Consider the following 21,865-nt stretch of genomic DNA (forward strand, 5'->3'; position numbering starts at 1 on the left):
AGGATGCATAATGTCTTCCAGGTCTTACAAGCGGGAGAAGTGATGCAGAACACAATGCGAGCATCATACCCGTAGCTGAAATTGTTGATAACGTCTACTCGACGGAATCAGGTATAATACTGTCCGGAGATTGGTTATAAATGTTGCTTCACGTCCATTTCTGAAAGTGGCAGAATGCATTATGTGTTGCAGTCCTTACGGGCGGGATAAATGTTGGAGACTACAATGCAAACTTCATACCCTTACATGCAGGTATAAGACTGTGTCAAGATTGCTGCTAATGTTTCGTGCATACCGTATATTTTGTTGATTGCTAAGATGTAGGGCGGGAACCTCCAAACGACGGGATTCCGTCGTATTCTGAGAATAATAAGGATGGTACGACTAAGCTACGAGATGATACTCAAGGTATTCACAGGCATGCTTATACAGCTTCCAAATCGACATCTCCCAGATGAGCTTAATGGGCTTTGTGGTTTTTACGCTTAACGTAATGCAGATGACAAAACTTCCGAGCAGCATGCAACAGTAGCTGTATTTAATGAAGAAAAAAAAATGTTGGCGAAACAAGGGAGCAGTTCAACGCACTGAGGCGTGAATCTTATCGGAAGAAAAAAGAGGAGGATATGGTCAGGTTACAAGAGTATAATCAGCCATCCCTTTCAAAGACTGGTAAGTATTTAAGCGTGATTTTGCTGACTACTCTTGGTTTTTTCTGAATACCTATAGTATGCAAATTAATCGTTATAGTAACCTGACTTCATAGATGTTCCCCGTGTTGGTTTCATAGATGTTGTATCAACATCGATACTTTTTTTGTTCTCTAACTCTCATACCTATTGTAAAAATGGTAGACCATAGGGATCTTATCAACGCGTGGAGGCGGGCATCTTATCGCACTAAGAAGTCAGATGGTTTTATAAACCATCTAGACGATGGACCGATTGTTCACCGTCGTACTCTATGTGATATCACAAATGTTCAACAACCTTCATATGTGATCCCTGGTACTTATTTGGTAGATTTACAATGTCGTTAATTATATGTGCGTATTTGACAATCATACTATTTGTGATTATGTTTAACTTCTCTTTCCTTTCTGAACGCCCGTGGTGGATAACTATAGGAACTAATGTTGGGGCAGATCATATGTTGGGGCAGCTAATCAAACCCACGCGAGATGATAAGCACGGGAAAGTTGATCTTCGTCCCCTTTGTAATTCAAGTAAGATTATTTTATGTTACATCCTAGCATTCATGGTTCAACCATTTTAATAAATACTAACCAAGCATGTTATATCAGATGACCCAGCTAGCTCGGTTGATACATCAATCTCGCATAATGAATCAACATATCCTCCTAAAGCTACGGGAGCGTCTGATGTAATTGCAGATAAAAATATAAAAGGTAAAATGATTGTGCTTTTTCCATACTCGTTTGCTGTCATGTTGTTTTTACCTTTCGCTTTTGAGAGAAACCCAAGGAAGACATCAGTAGATAACTTGAATGATAGCACAGAAAATACGCAAGTAACAGAAGAAGAACGCAAACGAGACCGTAAAAAAGCTTTGAGGAGAGCTGCATATCGGCAGAGAAAAGATCGGAATCTCCAAGATGAACATGCACAGGCCCTTATTTTATCTGGTAACCTCTAAAGGTTTTGACCATTATATTCAGTACCCGACTTCATGTCTTAATGATTAAGTTTTCCACATGTTTTCATCAATTTGTTTAACCAGCCAACCCAACTAGCTCCAACTATACATCATTCTCGGTTGATGCGACGACATTTCAAGCTACAACTACTGTCACATCTGGTCTCATTAATGACATGGAGGTACAAGGTAATCGATTTGTGCGTACTCCATCATCAATTGCTGTCATTGTTATGTTTTATTGTCTAATGTCCTGATCGACATCAGATGTGGTCTTGAATAACACCCAAGAAACAAAGCAAAAAACCGACGAAGAACTCAAGAGAGATCGTAGAAACGCCCTGCGGAGAGCTGCTTATAGGAGGAAAAAGGATAAGCTTATCCATGATGAAAACATACGTCCACTTTCGTTATCAGGTAAAACATGATCTATATTTTCACCATGACTTACATATCTTGTTTTGCTGCTCATAGCTAAATATTCTTATAGCCACCATCATGCTCGATGCGTACAGTTTAATGCTGCATATTAATGCACCATCATGGTTTTTTTCCTATAGACATCTTAAATAATATTGGTTCTAACTATGTTTTAAAATCATTACGAAACCAGCCAACCCTAATAGCTCCAGCTATATAGAATTCGAGGGTGACGCAGCAACATTTCCCCATTCAACATTAGACGCGTCTGTTGTCACTCATGACAATGATCTAGCTAGGAGGCAACGTGATAATGAGCGGAAAAGAAATTTAACAAACGTGCAAAGGGAGCAAATAAACGCACAGAGGCGTGCAGATTATCAGCGGAATAAGGACAAGGTATCTGTTGATGTCAGAGAAACAGTGAATGAAAAAGTACGAGAGAAGCGAATGCAACGTCGCAAAAGCATGTCAGTGATTGAGAAGGGGGAGTCAAGTGCTCAGAGGAAGGCCAATTATGCCAGAAGAAAAAACACCCCATGCAACGAATCCATCGCGCTCCCACGTCCAGACCTAGCAAACTCAACCTCTGAATGTCCCACTTTAATCTGCCGCGCATCATCCGTCTCTCGGGTCGCCGAAGATGATTCATCTGATGGCGACCCTCCGACGAACAAGACGAATTACATTGTTGGTATCGAAGGTATGAAATTGCTAATGTCACTTTCTTCTGCTCATTATCAGCAACCATCTTCTAACATGATGTTATCTACTGTGACATTCGCAACGACGAATGTCCAGAGGACATCGAATTTTTACAAAGCGGCATCGTGGGCGATGAGCCGACAGCAGCCGAATTGATGGATGAGGAGTACTACATGTTTCGCAACGAAGGTATGGTGAGATATGAAGTAGGACGGCGTGCATCTATATTGTAGTTAATTTTTTTTTTGTAATTTTTGTTTTGAACGTTATGTTTCAACAAATGCTCGTAGGGTCCGATCATGACAACATGGATGATGACGAGGAAGGGAGCATGTCGTCTGCTATACCTAGCGAGGTTGATCCATTAGAATTTGTTTACACAAACATCCCCGACACCACTCACATCCTGAAGCTCGACGCAAACTGCAAACACTGCAAGGCCAAAAAGTTTGTCTCTGAGACCGACGGGTTCTGCTGTCACAATGGCCAGATCGAACTTAAACAACCGGAGCCAATCCCAGAGCTGATGAGGCTATGGTCAAGCATGGATGCAGATTCTAGACATTTTCGGGAGAACATACGGTTCTTCAACGGGCATTTCGCCTTCACAACCCTTGGCGTCAGCCTTGATGAGAACTACACAAACATGAAGTCTGGGGTGTACACATTCCGTGCGCACGGCTCCATCTACCACAATGGGCATTCGTTCGGGCCTAGCTCCCGTCCAGAACATCTGCAGTTGTACTTCTATGATGACGACCCAACCATAACTCATCGTAAGGTGGCCACCAAGCAATTAGACCAGGATGTCGTGAAGAAGTTAGTAGACATACTCAAAGAAAACCCGTACTCCCAGCAATTTAGGAGTTTGGGTGCACACAAGGACAACCTCGATGATTATAGGATAGACCTAAACACCGATAAGAGGCTTGACCAAAGAAGATATAATAGACCGTTGTCATCTGAGGTCGCTGCAATTTGGGTTGAGGGCAACGACCTAGCAAAAAGGTTTGACCGGAGGATAACACTTTGTGGTAACAACAACGAAAGGCATAGTATACGTGTGACCTCCGGAGCATATGACCCGTTGTCTTATCCCCTATTCTATCCAAGGGGGGAGCTAGGTTGGCATCCAAAGCTACTTAAACGTAATGTAACGGAGGAGGTTGTACTACATTCTCAACTGGTCCATGATGATGATGAGGATGCAGGTATGCCGTCTGCGTCCCATTTTGCTACAAATAATATCTTATTTCTCGAATATATCCTCATTTTGATGGTACTCAATCATGTGCAGAGGGCAACAGCACGTTGTGCGTCTCTGTCAGAGACTACTACTGTTACATGCTGCAGACACGGCCTGGAATCTTCAATCCCATACTCTGTGGAGCACGCCTCTTGCAGCAATGGGCGGTCGACATGTACGTCAAGATTGAAAGTTGTCGGTTGAGGTGGTACAGGAAAAACCAGACGCAGATTCGTGCCGACTTGTATAAAGGAGTTGTTGATGCAATCACATCGGGGGAGACGCGAGCAAGCGCTGTTGGGGTAAGAATAGTGCTCCCTGGAACATACCCTGGTGGCGACCGCGACATGAAGAAGAGGCATATGGATGCCATGGAAATTGTCCATACATATGGGAAGCCTGACATCTTCTTGACCATGACTTGCAATCCTAAATGGGAAGAGATAACGAATGAGTTGCTGCCTGGTCAGACGGCGCAAGACCGACCTGATATTGTGGCTCGCGTGTTCTACGGCAAGCTAGAGGCTATGAAGGACATGTTGTTCAAGAAGCATATCCTGGGTGTTGTTGTCGCATATGTATACGTAGTCGAGTTCCAAAAAAGGGGCCTCCCCCACACACATTTTTTGTTGATCATGGACTCTAAATATAAGCTTATCGTCCCGGAGCAGTATGACCGACTCATTTCCGCAGAGCTCCCAGACAAGCATAAGTATCCGGAATTGTATGCTATGGTGGTAAAACATATGATGCACGGACCATGCGGTGCTCTCAACCCGAAGAATGTTTGCATGCAAGAAAACAGATGCAAGTGCAGATACCCATGGCCGTTCAATGAAAACACATCACAGGGGAAGGACTCATATCCAATTTATCGGCGTAGAGACGATGGAAGGCGTGCTAAGGTCCGAGGGAAGATGTTGGACAACAGATGGGTTGTGCCTTATAACCCATACCTGCTGCGGATGTTCAATTGCCACATCAACGTTGAGGTCTGCTCCAGCATAAAGGCCGTCAAATATCTTTACAAGTACATTTACAAGGGCCATGATAAGGCTTCTTTCAGCATCGACCATCCCGACGCCGATGGTAACATTGATGAGATCAAGAGATACGTTGATGCAAGGTGGATCACCCCTCCGGAGGCTATGTGGAGGATATTTGGCTTTCCACTTTGCGCCAATTACCCACCTGTCTTGCAGTTGCCTCTTCATCTCCCGAATATGCACAGGGTCGCATTCAATGCACAGGCTGACTTGAAGAATGTTGTCGCCTCCGAAAATAATTCAAAATCCATGTTAACGGAGTATTTCAAGGCTAACCAGGAACACCCTCGGGCTAGGCATATATTGTACAAGGATTTTCCCGGAAGCTTCACGTGGCAGAAGAAAAAGAAGTTTTGGAAGCCGCGGGTCGAGCGTTTTCAAATAGGTCGCATCGTGTCTGCCAATCCTGCCGAGGGTGACCGATACTACCTGCGTGTGTTGCTAAACCATGTTACGGGCAAAACATCCTTCGACGACTTGCTCACCGTGGACGACGTTCTATGTGGGAGCTTTAGAGAAGCTGCTGAAAGGTTGGGACTCATCGAGGCAGACAACACGCTCGACAACTGTCTTACTGAGGCTGAGCAGTGGGCGATGCCATGTTCTCTTAGGAGGCTCTTCGCAACCATCTTGGTGCACTGCGAGCTAGGCGACGTGCGTGGTTTATGGGATAGGCACCTCGATCCTATGTCAGATGACTATCGTCGATCACGCACGTCCCCTATCGAGGTGGAGCAGATGGTGTTGCTTGACATTAGGGGTATGTTGCAGTCCATGGGTAAAGACATTGTTGATTTCGCTCTTCCAAGCATAGATGATGCGTTTGACCCAACCGAGGGTGAGGCAAGAGAGGTCATCGAGGAATCAACTGTTGAGTTTGACGTGGATGATACTAAATTGGCATCTTCCCTGAACTTGGAGCAAAGGGCCGCATACGATGAGATACTAGCGGTTGTTGAACGCGGTGATGGGGGTGTATTCTTTGTTGATGGCCCTGGAGGTACATGGAAGACCTTTCTATACAGGGCGATGCTTGCCAAGGTGAGGAGCGATGGCAATATTGGTATCGCTACCGCGACGTCGGGCGTCGCCGCTTCTATCATGCCTGGCGGCAGGACTGCCCACTCGAGGTTCAAGATCCCATTGAGTTGCGATGATGGAGCCTCGTGCAGCTTCATGAAGCAGATTGGGACCGCCAAGCTGCTTAGGATGGCCTCATTGATAATATGGGACGAGGCCAGCATGACGAAACGACAAGCGGTCGAGGCATTGGACAATAGCATGCGCGACATCATGGGAATACGCGACCGACCCTTTGGAGGAAAGACTGTTGCTTCCGGTCGTCAGAAGGGGGCCGCGGGGCCAGATAATTGATGCAACCCTACGAAGTTCTCATCTATGGAAGGGTATGCGGCAGCTTCGGCTCATCACCAACATGAGGCCTCATAATGACACGTGGTTTGCAAATTACTTGCTAAGGGTCGGCAATGGCACTGAGGAAGTCGACGATCAAGGCAACATACTACTCCCTGAAGACATTTGTCTGCCGTCTACAGGCGAGGTTGACGACCTGGAGAAGCTTATTCACCACGTGTTTCCGAGTATAGATGACAACATGTCTGATTCAAATTACATGACATCTCGAGCAATCCTTTCCACGACAAACGACAATGTCGACAAGATAAACATCCGCATGATAGAGCGTTTTCAGGAAGATGAAGTAATATACCATAGCTTTGACAGTGCGGAGGACGACCCATATGGCTACTACGCTCAGGAGTTTCTGAATGGATTGACTCCTAACGGTCTTCCTCCGCATGCACTCAAGCTAAAGCTGAACTGCCCTGTCATACTTCTAAGGAACATTGATCCAGCAAATGGATTGTGTAACGGCACTAGGCTTGTTGTTAGAGGTTTTGAGAGGAACACCATTGATGCATAAATCGTGATTGGACAACACGCTGGCAGGAGGGTCTTCCTTCCTCGAATACCTCTCTGCCCATCTGAAAACGACATGTTTCCGTTCAAGTTTAAGAGGAAGCAATTTCCTATAAGGCTTAGCTTTGCTATGACCATTAACAAGGCTCAAGGGCAGACAATCCCGATTGTTGGTGTCTACCTACCCAATCCCGTGTTCTCTCATGGTCAACTCTATGTTGCTTTGTCTCGAGCCACCGCAAAGAGAAACATAAAGATACTCATTCAGAAGGAGAAGCCGAAGGAGAAGTCCAACAAGCAAAAGGACAATCCAAAGAAGCGAAAAAGACCGACCGTGTCATTACTAACCTCGATGAAGAACATCGTCTACAAGGAAGTCCTTACAGGCTGAAGTCCGGTCTTAATAGACCGGCAGGTTATGTAATGACACAACATTTACTCTTGTGATGGTCAAGATTTATTGTAATTCGTTTTTTTACATATATCTTTTTTATTTGGTATTTTGATAGTTGGAGGTATACTCCATTTAGTTGAGCTACTAACTGCATTTCAATAATCAGCCGTCATGTTGGCACCATCATCGCTGTTATATCTTTTCTACTATCGCAATGTTTCTGGCAGTGTACATGTCACCCACCGTAGTATTTCATGTGTAATATGTGATTCTGATATAATGATTGGCCTGAAAAATACCTGGAACATGCAATGAAACTTTTGTGTTAGGGCAAGTGATCATATCCATTGTTATTATTTTGATATTTTGATAATATGGTTGAATGTAAATTTATTGGCGTCCTTATTATCCCTGTATTATTCTGATAGGTCAGAAGTATAGGATTATGATTGGTCTGAATTATAAGACCAACACACGCAGAAGGGAAGTTTGTGTAGCTTTTCAAGATATATTTTGCATATGTACATCTAATAAATAATAAAATGGTAGCCTGCGTACTTGCAAATATGTTCAAATGCCCGTGCGACTCTGGAGAATGTGACAATGCACGTGTCTGATCGCTGAAGTGTGCAATCTTTGGAAAAAAGATTGATTACTTGTATTTTCACGCGTCTGAACTAATTATTTATCAGTTCAGTTCGAGTTTCATTTTTATTTTTTGCATTGGTTCATGTACCTTCATGAGTTTACTGTGGATCTGAAAGAGTTCTAACCTAAAAAATTGTACAAGGCTGCATTAATCTAGGACCTGGCGAGGATTGGTTCAGAGAGCAAGCATCGTTCTGCAGTATCTTAAGGACGCTGGTTGGGCTGAGGGTGGTCGACTTATAGGTTGCACCCAGCCAAGACGATTGGCTGTGCAGGTATCAACTGTTTAAATGTTCATCAAAATGTGTATCCTTCTCTAGATGCCATGTAATACTAGGTTTCTCTTTTTACCTTCTGATCAGAGCATGCACCAGATTATTCTTTTGGGTAAGTCCCTAGCAACTAGCATGGCGAGTAAGGATCTTAGCTAATTATCTAGAGCAAGCTTCTGTATTACTTATGGATATTCTGGTGCAACATGAATCTAAGAAATAAATTATTAGAGATAGATAACTCCTAAAAGATAAGCTTGGAGGACTTTCGCAGAGCTCCCAGCCACGAAGATTTATCCAGCTTCCCCTTTGTGACCTAGCCGTTTGTGACAGGGTTGCCATGTGGTAGTGGCCATAGTGCCCAAAAGTGTGTCTGTAACAGGAGACTTCATCCTGCAAAATTATTCATGTGCTCCGGCAGTGATTTCTGACATCCTATACGGAGCAGTCAGCTGATAGAACCATATCTGTACTAATTAGAAGATGGTAGCTGAACATTTTGTTTACTGCATTGGTATTACTAATTTCCATATGTTTGAATTTTTTTACAAGGTAGGGGTTGCGTTCTATTTTACATTTGTTGTCAATGTATTTTTTATGTAATACTATGTCACTACTATATAACACTGATTTTTAGCGTAGATATCCATGAAGCCAGCCTCATGACACTTGACGAAACACGTGCGTACGTCAATGGTGTTGTTCAAGCTAGGAACAATGGAGGCTAGAAGTATCTGTGTACACAAGTGCACAATTTGTCTTAGATATAAAAATGTATGAACGCTTTGCATGCAACATTTTGTTGCCAATTGTCACATTATGAAGTGTTCGCTTATGTCTTGGAGGTTTAATAATATGTGATATTCAATAAAAAAAATCTATTTAACAGTGTCGTCATATTTCGGAGCCATATACTGTGAAGTTCTGAACTATATATTTGACTAATATATATTTGATGACCAAACTGTCAATAATGGACTTCAAATGGTAACCTGTCTACTCTCATTTGAGCTACACGTATGAATCTCTTTCAGTGTAGGTTCAAATTTTTTAATATACAGTGCAGCGCAAAAAGGAAAATACGTTTACCTTGACAGATGCTATCGCATACTATCATGCATTATGACATTCCAAAGATAATATAATTAATTTTGTACATGGAATCAAGGATTGCCGTATGCCCGTGCGTTGTGTTTCTTTCTACACACGGAAACAATAGTTCTTCAAGTGGCGCGGGCTTTTTGATCGTGGTGAGGAGGACAAAAACAAAAGAAGAAAAAACGTTGTGTTTCTTTATATTTCTCGGACGCCCGTGTTTGACGTATATTTGGGAAATAAATTAATTGTTTCTTTCTATATATCTGGAGGCAAAGTTTGGAAAGGAGACATAAATTAGGAAATATATAATCCGGCGTTGATACATTTGCCGGGTGGAGCATGCAACCAAAATAATTTTATGCCATGTTTTCCTATAGTTTCTGTTATGGAATATTGTAACTACGGAAGGATATGGGCCACCTTCCGAGTACATGCCCACGATTCCTCCCGGCCAGGATATGTCAATTAGAACTATAATTATCCTTAAAGTCATTTCCTTCCAAAACGTTATAGTGTCCAATCTCCCGGTCCGGCCTACCATACGTTCAATGGGTTTCCCAGTGTGGCCATTAATATTCCCTTAATCGGATTTGTTTATAAGGAAAGTTAAATTATGCTTCTTCCGATCGGGAAAGGGAGACATATATAATAGATATATAATCCGGCGTATATTTATTTGCCTAGTGGAGTATGGAAGAAAAACATATGCTTGTCCTTTTATTAGCAAGGATTTGTAATGAAACATGCACGGATGGAATGATAAGGGGCACCTTCCAATCCATACAACATGCTAATGCGTCACCGACCTGGTGCCGGACGATTCCCCTCCGACACTCATATATATGGTCCGGCTGTGAGTCCACCGTTGTCCACTGCCCCCTCGCTCGCTCGTCCTGGTGCTAAGACGACTTTCTGCCCGTGCCAATGGCTGCAATGCCGATTTTTGATGGAGTGAACGACGCAGTCGAGTACATATACAACTACGTCATGCTTTCCTCAGTCGAGGAGCAGTTAGAGTTTGTTCTGGCAGCCCTAAACTCTATCTATAATTTATTTGCAATTATTAGCTGCAGATCAGTACCATTATATTATGCATTATCGGCTTCTTATTTTAAACCCGAGTAAAAATCTGTTCTTTCACCTAATCCACGTCGATGAGTTGGTCACGTTCATAAGTTGTTGCATGCATGCACTGGTTAGGATCATGCGATCCTTTCTAAGTCCATAAGGTTCTTAAGATCTAACGTAGTGGTTGGCAAAATTTGGTCATGCGCTAATATTATCCTTTTACATTACGCCATGTTAGTACCATCCACATCACGTTATTTTAAACTACAAATCTTCTATGAACTGTAGTTTATTGCAACGGGTCCTGGTGCATGATACATGTACCATCTATAGATTTTATCATAACTTTAATAGGAACAAGTTGCAACCGAACATATCATAATAGATTTGGTTATCTTACGAAATAGTACTTATGTCCTCAAATGACACTACAACTCTAATTTTTAGGTACATACATTTCAGACCTTTCTAAAGTTTTGAAAAAATATACTATTGTTTGCCCACACATTGAAGTACAATATTTTTATGATACCCTGATTTTATCATGCCGGTTTGTTTGCAGCACAATATGGATAAGGAGCCCTCGTCCATTCGTGATCGAGTTAAGTCTACGGACTATCCAAGACACCATGCGAGGTGATACATGGGTCAATCCGAGCTGCTTCGATCTTGCAGTGCGTAAGCTTAGTAGCGATGCGATACAAAGGAACGCAGGAACAGACTTTGTTGGCTCCACGCATATGTTTGATTTGCAATTCCATGGCCTAGCACGGGTGCTGAGTCAGACTGGCTTATGCCAAGCTGAACGCACCAACTTGTTGATTAACAATGTCATTGTACGGCCTTTGCCGAAATACAACGTGCTCATGACCCCGTCCATTGTAAGGATTTACCTTCTTAAAAGTTGGTGTGTATAGTATCTGTTCACCATTAACTTTGTATACCTATTGCAGTACCTATTGCCGTTGTATTTGGTGGATTCCTCCTACGGCCTCCTTGCAGTTAATATTGAAAATAGGAGGACTCTCCTGATTGATCATTCTAACGAGTCATTCCTAGGCTCAGAGGACTTTCATGACAAGGAACTTAAGAAGGAAGCCCTGATAGTTCTGAAAGAATTTGGCAGTGTATTGCAACAGGCCTGGTTTGAATCCCCAACTCGTAGATTGGCCACAAGATCATACCTATATTACAACCCCGCGGTAATAGTTTTAATTGGTCATGCACAATACAGCCTCACTGGTATAGGTTCTAACATATGGAGTTTTTTTGTCACAGCCTGGACTCTGGATTCAAACTCCTACAGGAGATGGCTCACCAAGATGATACTCTCGGGCATAACATTTCCAGGACTTCGGTAGGTGCATATATAACAAGTTTCTCTCTTCCATATCATTGTTGAATATAAATTTATGTTCTTCCACTCACATAGGTTTGTTGTGCAATTCATTGTTCAACAATTTATTCCCTACACATATATATATAACAATTCATTTTTTTATGTTTTCTAGGATTCAATACAGCTCAGAAAGAACTTGCTGGTCCAGATGCTGATGATCAAAGGCAATGAAGCAGCTGGAAACATCCCAGCTGAAATTACAGCGGCCTTGAGGTTTTTGGACGAATGACTATGGACTGATGCATATTGAAATGTCGCAGATATAATAAGCCAATAGAGCTTTGTTAGGGATCAAATATCAGATTTATCCTTTTGGCAATATGAATAATGTATTGGATTATATATATGTAGGGAATAAATGCTTCGATGGCACCCTCTAGCTTCGTATTTGCTTCAACGTTGTCTGCTTGTTTTGGTTCTATCTATATAATTTGGCTTGTATGTATATTTTGTACTATAATACCTGTGCGGTCAGGAGCAGGTTTGTTGCTCCCGGTGAACAGGAGGCATTTTGAAGGTAATAATCTTTTTGAATGCCCGTGCTGATCAGATGATCAGATGACATTTTCTGAAATATTTTTAAAGTTTAAAGAGTGATTGATGGTGGCATCCACTAGCTATGTTGGTTGTATATCTATCTTTCCTTCTATCTAAATTTTATGGTTGTAGACCAGACAGTTTGGACCAGGTTTGCTCCAGGTGAACCTAAGTACTTTTGTGTTGGACCATGGCAGGTTCACAACGTACTCAAAGTCCGGCAGGTGATGTTTTCAGACATTCCGTGCCTCGCATCATATACTACCTTGTATAGTATAACTCCATCCTATACGAGGTTTTCTTCATCGGAAATAATCAGCTAGAGAATAGTCAACAAACATATGACGGTCATACAGGCACCATATACTACCTCGTATAGTATAACTCCATCCATACACGCACTGTTATACTATACGAGGTTTTCTTCGTCCGAAATAATCACATTCCAGCTAGAGAATAGTCAATAAACATATGACGGTCATACGGCACATACCTTGCATATATTCTTAAATTTTGAAGTTGTCCTTGATCTTGCTCTCTCGCCGTTGCCTTTAATTCCAGCTAGCGAATAAACGCTGATTATCTTTTATGTGCTCCTGAATAGAGTAACAAAAATGAGAGAGGAATAGTTTTTCTTATTGATCAGTACCTACAGTAAAAAAGTAAAACCACGGTAACAGTAGATATGTTAGTGTGCAGGCTGTGAATTTTAATGAGTTGCATACAAATCAATGATAACTTCATAATTTAATGAGTTACATACACCGCGGGTGCCTTAGTGTAAAATACGTCCTCAAACCCGTTGCAAGTTGTGAGCAAGTTAGCTAAATTCCTCAGCGTGCCACTGACTGAAGAGGAGGATAGAGCTCTGGTGTTGCTAAAGAGGTGGTGAGACTCTCCAGTTTTGAGACACTTACCAGCCTATAAGTTAACCAGGTTGGGGCCGTTAGCCACGGAAACAAAGTTTAATTTGGTAATTCCTGGTTTATAGGAAATCAGGAGTAGGGGACTGGGTGAACCACATGAGCCGCGAGATGGGCGAGAAGTTAGACTGCATCAGCCAACATAAGCTTCAGTGGTTTGGGCTTGTGCTTCAAGTCAATTTTGTTATCTGTTCTGCTATCAATATCCATAAGCACATTACAGAATGTTCCCTACTTATATCTTACTCAGTCTACTGTATAATGTTGTCAAAAATCTGATCCCAGTGTTGTGCAACAAGATTACGAGTGTGTGCATTTTATCTGATACCTGTGTCAACTGTACACCATAAGCAAGCTGGCATTTGAAAACTACGGTCTTTTGTAAATAAAACAAATTAAGTAACCATTTGATCTCAACACATTTTGCCCGTACACTTTTGCAGGATCTTCAGCAAGTAGGGGTGATGAAAATTAGATAAAAAATGTTTTGTTTAGGTTTGGCCCCCTCAGACTTGTCCATCAACATTCTAAAACCATCAACCTTGGGGGTCTTATCTGAGGTTAAGTGGTTTCAAAGATGACAGTGGCCTTGTATTTGACTCAGGCCGGGCTAAGTGGTTTCAAAGGGAACCTGGTGGGCTGGTTGCTGTTGTACTCGCAATATCACAGACCCCCACACATATATAATCCCAGGCTTGCATATCCGGTGCAGTGATTGTTCGACATAAACTTGCGAGTACAGGAACCTACTACTACTAAGCTACTATACTAATCAAGTCACATTTTATTCAATTTGCTACCATGTAGTTGTGTAGAGGATGTACCTGGCTGGGCAAAGTCGCTCGAGTCTGCTCTGTCTCACCATCAAAAATCACCACCGTGGCCGTGTCTTGGCTGTCGGGGATACGTCTTCGCCCTGGCCCTTCCTGTGAGGCCGGGTCACGGCTCCTCGATACATCAGCGAGGAGGATATCAGGTCATGGAAGCAAAAAGGAAGAATTTTCTTCAAGTTACTACCATGTAGAGGATGTACTGCTGGGCAAATTCGCAGGAGTCTGCTCTGTCACAGATGGGCTGCAGCAGTTCCACGCCCCCTTGTGACCTACGGCCGCTCGTACTCAGTCGATGTCGACCTTGCAAAAGATCGATGATGCATTAGGTGCATTTGTGTTTTGATTGTGCAAACAACAAAATCCGAAGGCTGTTAATTGCCATCTTTCAGAAACAAAACATTTAAGATTGTTTGTTTGTTAATTTAACTTGATTTATAGTACATGTTGAACTAATTAAATACACATAAAATATATAGAAAGTTCATGTTTACCTCTTCAAATTGAACAATATTAAAAAAAGAATAAATATTTAAATAGACAAATAAGATATTTCGTTTTTATATGGGAAAATTTTAGAAGAACAAACAAGTAACTTACATGCAATCAATGATAAGTTGTTTATTTAATTAATACAACAATTTAATTATTTAGTAAGTTCTGATTTCTGACATATTTTCTAATTTATTAAGAGGTGTGCGTTTCATGAAAAAAGGAAAGATATCTGCACCATACATAAGTACATATCTGAAAAAGGAAAGATATCTACACCATACATAAGAATATATCTGAAAAAAGGAAAGATATCTGCTACCCAGCCTTCCCCTGCATGGCCTACCTATATATGTTAACCTCATGTGCCATCCCTCATCCCCCTCCTTACTCTCCCTTCCCCCATCACAGATATCAAAGGATCAAAATACCCAGACTTGGAGGACAAATTCCCGAGGAGTACCTTCTGTAAGCAAGGGGCATCAAGAAGGCGAGTTCCTCTAGGTATGCAAATTTCTAGATCTTCCTCTTCTGTAAAAGGGTAACAGTTATTATATTAGGATCATGTTTGGTCAGGCATACCATCAAATTCCGAAAAAAACACCAGTGGAGATAGTGCCATCTTATAAAAAGATCATAGCCAATACAATTGACTGTAGATCTAATCAAGCAGTCCTATTAGGTGGGCTGCAACTGAATACAAACAGTTCTTTCAGATATTATAGGCTAATAGTCTATTCTGGACATCGCACGTGTGTCATACACCTTACTTTTGAAGTCATGACCATAGTTGACTGCCTAACTTTTTAATGAAATCTCATATATATATTTGAGCCAGAAAAACAAACAAATAACTTATTAAGTGTTTCAACATGCCAGAAAACAAACAAATATAATAGGACTGCTTGAAGATATATATCATCAGAGTCATAATATTAAGTCATTACATGTAATAGAAATTGCTTGAGGACAAAATGCTTCGATGGAATAGTCTAAAATTATTCACAATGGATATGTAATACTCTAATACCAACTATATCCCAACGGAATGAATCTACATTATCAAGATAGAGCAAGTAATACAATGAATATAACAAATTGAGGACAGTGTCAAAGCACAACATCTGGACAAGCAAGCAATAAAAGCAAAGTTGGGCAGGAAGATCTGTTGCTGTATGATGCAGTACGTAGAAGGTTGCATAGTTAAATTAAAATAAACTACCGCTGGTTTTGAACAGAAAAACTGTACAGAAGTCAAGGGGAGTAATTGTATATGACATAAATAAAAGAATATATAAGGAATACAGATTCAGGCATAAGTTCCAGGTAAGCATGGTACAAAGTACAGAAAACAAGATAATATGCTGCTCATAAAATTATATACAATTTACCTGCTTTCCAATTCTTTGTGAACTGTTCTCTTTCTCTTGAAGTACTTTTTGAACTCTTTGTACAACAGCTCTAGCATTTTCAATCTCCATGCGTGCATTAGTTCGTTCTTCGTCAACAATTCTCCTAGCATCTTCAGAAGCCTGTGAACGATATAGAAAGAGTGATTTGTGAAAATGAAAAAATGGGAATATACCAAGATTAAGCATACTTGATATGGATAAATGATGTTTATAAAAAATACTAAAACGACGCGCCAATCCAAGAGGAATTGGAACATGCTTTACTCACAAATCATTGCCAGCATGTTATTTTCTTAACCATGGTAAGAAAATCAGGCAGAACTCCTAAAAATTTGCTGTTCAACAAACCATCGGCAGGCCCCTGAAAATTTGCTGTGCATTTGCAAGGAAAGAACACCATTTCAAATTTGTAGTACTGTTTGATAGTCTGTTTCAGAAGTCCCAACAAAGGCAAAACTTCAGCTTGGCTTGCTTAATCATAGCAGATAATTTACATTTAAAAACGACGGAACTAAGTTTTCCTCCAAAGCCAGTAGCAAGCAGGGAAAATACACATGACATTTGATAGTACATTGTAAACAGAGAACACAGAATGGATCATGGTACTAAAATGTGCTTACAAAGGTCCATAGAATAAAGATACTTCCAAAGTACTAGTATCAACTCACCAGTTTCAGTGAAGTCGCTATTCTCGTGACCTCGGTTTTCTGCTGAAGCAACTCATTTTCTCTTTTGGACAGCTGAACTGCTAAAATATCCACCTATAGAAAGTGTCAAACTATTAAAGTGCTCACAAACAAAGGGATGATTTAGGCATATATATTTAGCTGGAGACTTCTTTTAAGAAACCATATTGGTTAGTTTAGAACACTTGCAGCGTCATTAAAGATACTCTAAAAACGCACTGAGGAACAATAATCCTTCACGTGGTTGTAAATATGGTTCAAAAGAAGAAAAACCAACCATAGATACTGATTCCTCAAATTCATCCTTATATTTGCCAGCTACTTGTCCTCTCAGTGACTCCAATACACTCTTTAGATTCTTCAGAAGGATGTCTCGCTCCAATAAAGCCACTTGTTTACATTTAACTTGAGAGTTAAAGCCAATGCAATAACTTAAGGTCTGTAATAACTGGACCAATTGCTAAATGAGTGTTCAGGAATCAGGAAGACCCATACCTCATTAGATAATAATGTGGCAGTACTGAGGCCCTTCTCAAATTTCATTGCGAGCTCGCGGACTGAAAGACGCTGACGCCGATCAAGCAGATCTGCTGTCCCTTTGGCAACAGACTCCTTAAGTCATGGCGTTTCTGGCTCATCAGCAAATTTGATGACTATCCCATTCGTACCATTCTTGTAGGTAGGGAATTTATTTCTGACGACATTTACTAGGCGCAACGGCCCAGACCAGTTGTTCTGACCCTGTGTCTTCCGCCGAAAATCAAGAGTTGATGCCCGAGTCATCGATAAGTAATTCTCACCCCTAATTCCAAAAAAAAACAAGCGTCAGTATCTCAAAAGATCACTGGTGGACACAATGAATAAATCATTGGTGAAAATGGTTCATACATCACCGTTTTTTGTTTTAATGACCCATCGACAAACATAAAAGATGGAAAAGGGGAACCCAAAAAATATCACCGAAATAAAAATTGTCAAACTGCAGCATGGAAGCTGATGAAAAGGCAGAAGCAAGTGGAAGAGTTCTCCCCTCCAAAAGAAAGAGAACAAAAGCCATACGAGTTCATCAAGCCTTGGGCATGTGCTACTACCAACCCTCAAGTGTTGCAGTTATAATCATCGCAAGATCGTACAGAATCACCCACTAAACTCAGGACTACAGACCTGCATTAGAAGCAACTGGGATCGGGAGAACCAACTAACTTCAACTAACAATCACGATTTGCAAAAGTGGGAACTGAGAGAATTATGTCTCAATTAAGCTTTGCAAATCATCAACAAAATCCCAATTTGATGCTACTTTCATAGAGGAACTAAAGAGAAAGCATGCTTGGTTACTAGCAACAACATTCCATAGAAGATCCACAACAAAGCATACTCTTTGATTCAGATTTGTTGCTCCCATCCTCTTTCCGCACCTCCTTCTTCTCCTTCGGGAAGTCTAAACCATTAAGGGCCGAATCATCAATACAACCACCAACTAAGCAGATGATTTCTCATATTACATTCTTGAAAGGAAAACACACTCTCTAAAGAATAAACGCGACACCCATTTTTGTTCCATTTTATAATATGAATTGTCAGTTTTTATATTCAAATGTCATATCTGGATGTAGTATGGTTAAAAATTTGCATATGCTACCTGATTAGTTAGTGTAGGCATGAGAGTCATGCACTTCTTGTTCCAGTTTAGCTCTTGAGAAGCACATACCACTGAATCCCTCTTCAATAATAACTCCTCCAACTTCCTTTCTTTTATGAAGATAATGTATCATCTTTCAAAAAGATACTGCATCATGTGAACTCTTGGATCCACTCACAACCAGAAGGGGCCGCAATTTAGAGCAGAATAATACTCAGTTAAATCAGATTTTCTAACAAAGCCCTTTAACAGAACAAAATATGGACAGTCTTGAAAAGGAATATTCATGGTGATATCTCAGTGAGGCGATGCACCTGGCGACTAACCGAATTGACGGGGAGGAGCATACGGCAGGGTCAGGGAGAGAGAGATTACCTGGACCTGGACGATCGCGCGGGAGAGGGTGGAGAGGCTCATCTTGGCGATGGCGAGGGAACCAGGAGGATGGAGGGACCCAGCGTCGCCGGTGAGCATGCCGACCTCGAGCGCCTCCTCGAGCACTTCGGGGCCGGATTGGAAGGAACAGGGTAGAGTAGGGCGTGCAAGTCCCGAGCCTCCGCGTCCGCATCCAACGGCGCCTGGCACTGGCGCGAGCATGCCGAGCTCGAGGACCTCCTCGGCCACTTCTATGATCTGATTCGAAGGGGAGGGGCGGCCTGCTAGGGAGCGGCGACGCTGGTGACAAAGGGGAGGGCAGCCTGACCAGGGAGCGCCGGCGGTGGTGACGAAGGGGAGGGGGCGGCCTGACCAGGGAGCGCTGGTTGTGGTGGAGAGAATGGGGAACGGAGGAGATTGTGAGGCAGTGGTGGGGAACTATCCAGAGAAGAATGTGAGGCGGCAGTGGAGAGGATGACTGACGTTTTTTTTTGAGAAATCCGACGTTTTTTCTTAATACTACTACGTAGACTACTGTACTAGGCAGTGACGGGGGAGAGATTGTGATTGATCACGGCGTTGTCCGATCCAAAAAAGAAATGGTCTTCTTTTTATCGGCCGTGTCTGATTCACCTCACATTGTTCTAATAAAATCCATTATTTTTATAGTCATAATCATTTGATGCTTTAAAAGGTTTCCTGTATAAATAATATCTATAAAAGTTGAAAAAAATACTGGTAAAAAACACATTTGATATATCTGAATTTTAGTTGAGGAAATGAGTATGAGTAAATAAATTCAAACACGAGCCAAAAGCTTTGATGTTTTCTTGATTATTAAGAAGATTGTCAGGCCCCGCGCTACTACTAACTAATTGGGAATTAAAATAAATAAATTTCATCCATGGTTGCTGCTGCTGGGCGTCATTACTATTTTTTCAGATATTATATATGATTATATTATGCAGTAGAAAACATCATTTGTATTTCATCATATATATTTCATCGTAGATACAAAGTGATGGGTTCCGACATATGCACTGATGTAACGATGACAGACCGCACTGAAACACCACGAGAAGAGGTGCATATAGCTAACCTTCCTCTGTATGTATATTATACATGAAAACACGAAAGGTCTATTTTTATATTTTTGTTTTTTCAGAATATAGAAGACATGGATATGGACTTTGGAGATGCACGGAAAGAATCCATTGAGGGTTCATATGCGATGTTGCTGCAAGGGGACAAAAATTCACAACATAAAAATGTCGAAGAGGTTATATCTCATAACAAACCAAAAAAGGATGCTAATTTACATGTTATCTCACAAGGTATTTTTTAATATTACTATCAATCTTATTTTTGTGATATTGCCTCTTGTATTCAACTATTTTTGCTCAGTTTGATTGCTAAATTGGCTCATTTATTTATGAATTCGACAGACTGTGTTTGTACCCCTAGGGATATTACAGTAATCGAATCAATCAAGTCTGCCCCCAAGAATACCCAGTTCGTGGACATTGGAGATGCCTTGTTATCAACCGACGATTTGGAATGCCTTATGAAAGATGATATGTTCTTACATGACGGTGTAAGACCAATTGCACAAACTTTGTAATTAATAATATGAACAATATTTAATATTATAAAATGCACACATAATCTAAATGTTGATTACAGGTGATAAATGCTTACATATATTGCATACTTGCTCACGACCATCTACAAGACAGAGCGGGTGAAAAGGTACACGTTGTTAGCACGTTTGTATCTGGCCAGATAAAAGAAGACGGGGAAAGAGACATAGACCCATCAAAATATCACCGCATCGTGCATCATGTTAATACTTATCTACAGCAAGACATGGTTAGTTTTTGTCTCGTTATCCATGCATATAATTATGTATTGTTTTTATTAATTCATATGTATAATGATTTCTTAATATTTATATCTAATTGCGACCGTGACTTGTATGATATTTACAGCAGTTATTCATTCCGATTAACATGCCGAGCTACCATTGGTATCTAGCAGTCCTCAATGCCAAGAAACGTGAGATTCAAGTATTGGACTCACTTGGTTCTCGGGTCAAACGCAATGACCTTGCTACTACGGTAACTATCTATTATTTTTATTCATCTTAACATATGTTTTTGTTTGCCTTGATCCCTACTATTTCTTATATATAAAATAGTTACTAGGACTCGAGAAGTGTCTGAAACTTGTAGAGCATAGACCGGATTTTATCAGAGGTCATAAGTGGCGCGATCTGAATGTTACAAAATGGACGGTTGTAGAGCAGTTTCATGAGGCAATACAAACCGATGGGTAAGCACTTGTTACAATGGTTTGTTTATTTGATTCATCTGTGTGGTATTCTAAAGCATTATTTTATAATATTATAGCGTATCATGTGGACTATTTATGCTAAATTATATGGAATACTGGACATCACATGCACTGTCAGACCAATTCACCCAGGTATTTCGTTTTTATACATTATCTCGTTATTTTATCTCAAAATAATATATAAATTGTTTTTATATATATCTTGTAGGAGGATATGAAACATTTTCGACAAAAATTAGCTGTCATTTTGCTCGATTCAGAGCTGAATAAGCTAAAAGGAGGTCCCATATACCATCAACCTGACGATCAAGAAAATTTAGCTAATTCTGATCTCGAGATACTGGACAATCCATCTGACGTAGTCAAAGACAAACGTCCTGCACCAATCACTATCATACCCACGGACCAACGTGAATTACTTGCCGGCCTCTGCAACTACATCATGTCGATCGATGATGCCGGTTGTTTGGAGTAAGTATCAGGTATCAATATTTAATGTGAGGTTGTATATTATTGTTCTTCTTACCATCCAATTTATAGGAAGGTATGGGTCCGGAGCTCGACACCCGATCCAATGGGCTTAAGTCTTAAGAAACTTCAGTGCATACTTAACATAGAGCAGCCCATGGACAATGATTGCTTCAACACAGCCGTGCGTATGCTGGCATGTGACGAGGGAGTATTGTTCACAGACCCTCCTGTGCACTACATGGATCTACGATTTTG

The 21,865-nt window shown here is 41.1% G+C and overlaps 2 protein-coding genes and 2 long non-coding RNA genes across 4 annotated transcripts; 3 read left to right on the forward strand and 1 right to left on the reverse strand.

Moving 5' to 3' along the window:
• The first annotated feature begins 189 nt into the window (after positions 1–189).
• On the forward strand, positions 190–995 carry LOC123143561 (uncharacterized). The gene is made up of 4 exons (XR_006470941.1): positions 190–252; positions 325–408; positions 500–672; positions 855–995. It is a non-coding gene; the product is annotated as an uncharacterized lncRNA (long non-coding RNA).
• A 136-nt stretch (positions 996–1,131) lies between these two features.
• Positions 1,132–2,176, forward strand: LOC123143558 (uncharacterized). The gene is made up of 5 exons (XM_044562506.1): positions 1,132–1,225; positions 1,304–1,408; positions 1,520–1,645; positions 1,741–1,845; positions 1,924–2,176. Exons 1-5 carry the CDS (start codon positions 1,150–1,152, stop codon positions 2,082–2,084), a joined length of 573 nt encoding a protein of 190 aa, XP_044418441.1. The 5' UTR covers positions 1,132–1,149; the 3' UTR covers positions 2,085–2,176.
• A 6,023-nt stretch (positions 2,177–8,199) lies between these two features.
• Positions 8,200–9,272, forward strand: LOC123143560 (uncharacterized). The gene is made up of 2 exons (XR_006470940.1): positions 8,200–8,328; positions 8,968–9,272. It is a non-coding gene; the product is annotated as an uncharacterized lncRNA (long non-coding RNA).
• Positions 9,273–12,943: 3,671 nt separating this feature from the next.
• On the reverse strand, positions 12,944–18,778 carry LOC123143559 (stomatal closure-related actin-binding protein 1). Its single transcript, XM_044562507.1, has 9 exons — positions 18,413–18,778; positions 18,149–18,211; positions 17,266–17,572; positions 17,048–17,176; positions 16,753–16,845; positions 16,064–16,204; positions 15,136–15,203; positions 14,175–14,483; positions 12,944–13,023 (listed from the first exon to the last, which is right to left on the reverse strand). The coding sequence occupies exons 3-7, from the start codon at positions 17,311–17,313 to the stop codon at positions 15,189–15,191; spliced, it is 426 nt and encodes a 141-aa protein (XP_044418442.1). The 5' UTR covers positions 17,314–17,572; positions 18,149–18,211; positions 18,413–18,778; the 3' UTR covers positions 12,944–13,023; positions 14,175–14,483; positions 15,136–15,188.
• Positions 18,779–21,865: the final 3,087 nt, after the last annotated feature.

Source organism: Triticum aestivum, chromosome 6D (genome assembly GCF_018294505.1).
Source record: "Triticum aestivum cultivar Chinese Spring chromosome 6D, IWGSC CS RefSeq v2.1, whole genome shotgun sequence".
Lineage (NCBI taxonomy): Eukaryota > Viridiplantae > Streptophyta > Magnoliopsida > Poales > Poaceae > Triticum > Triticum aestivum.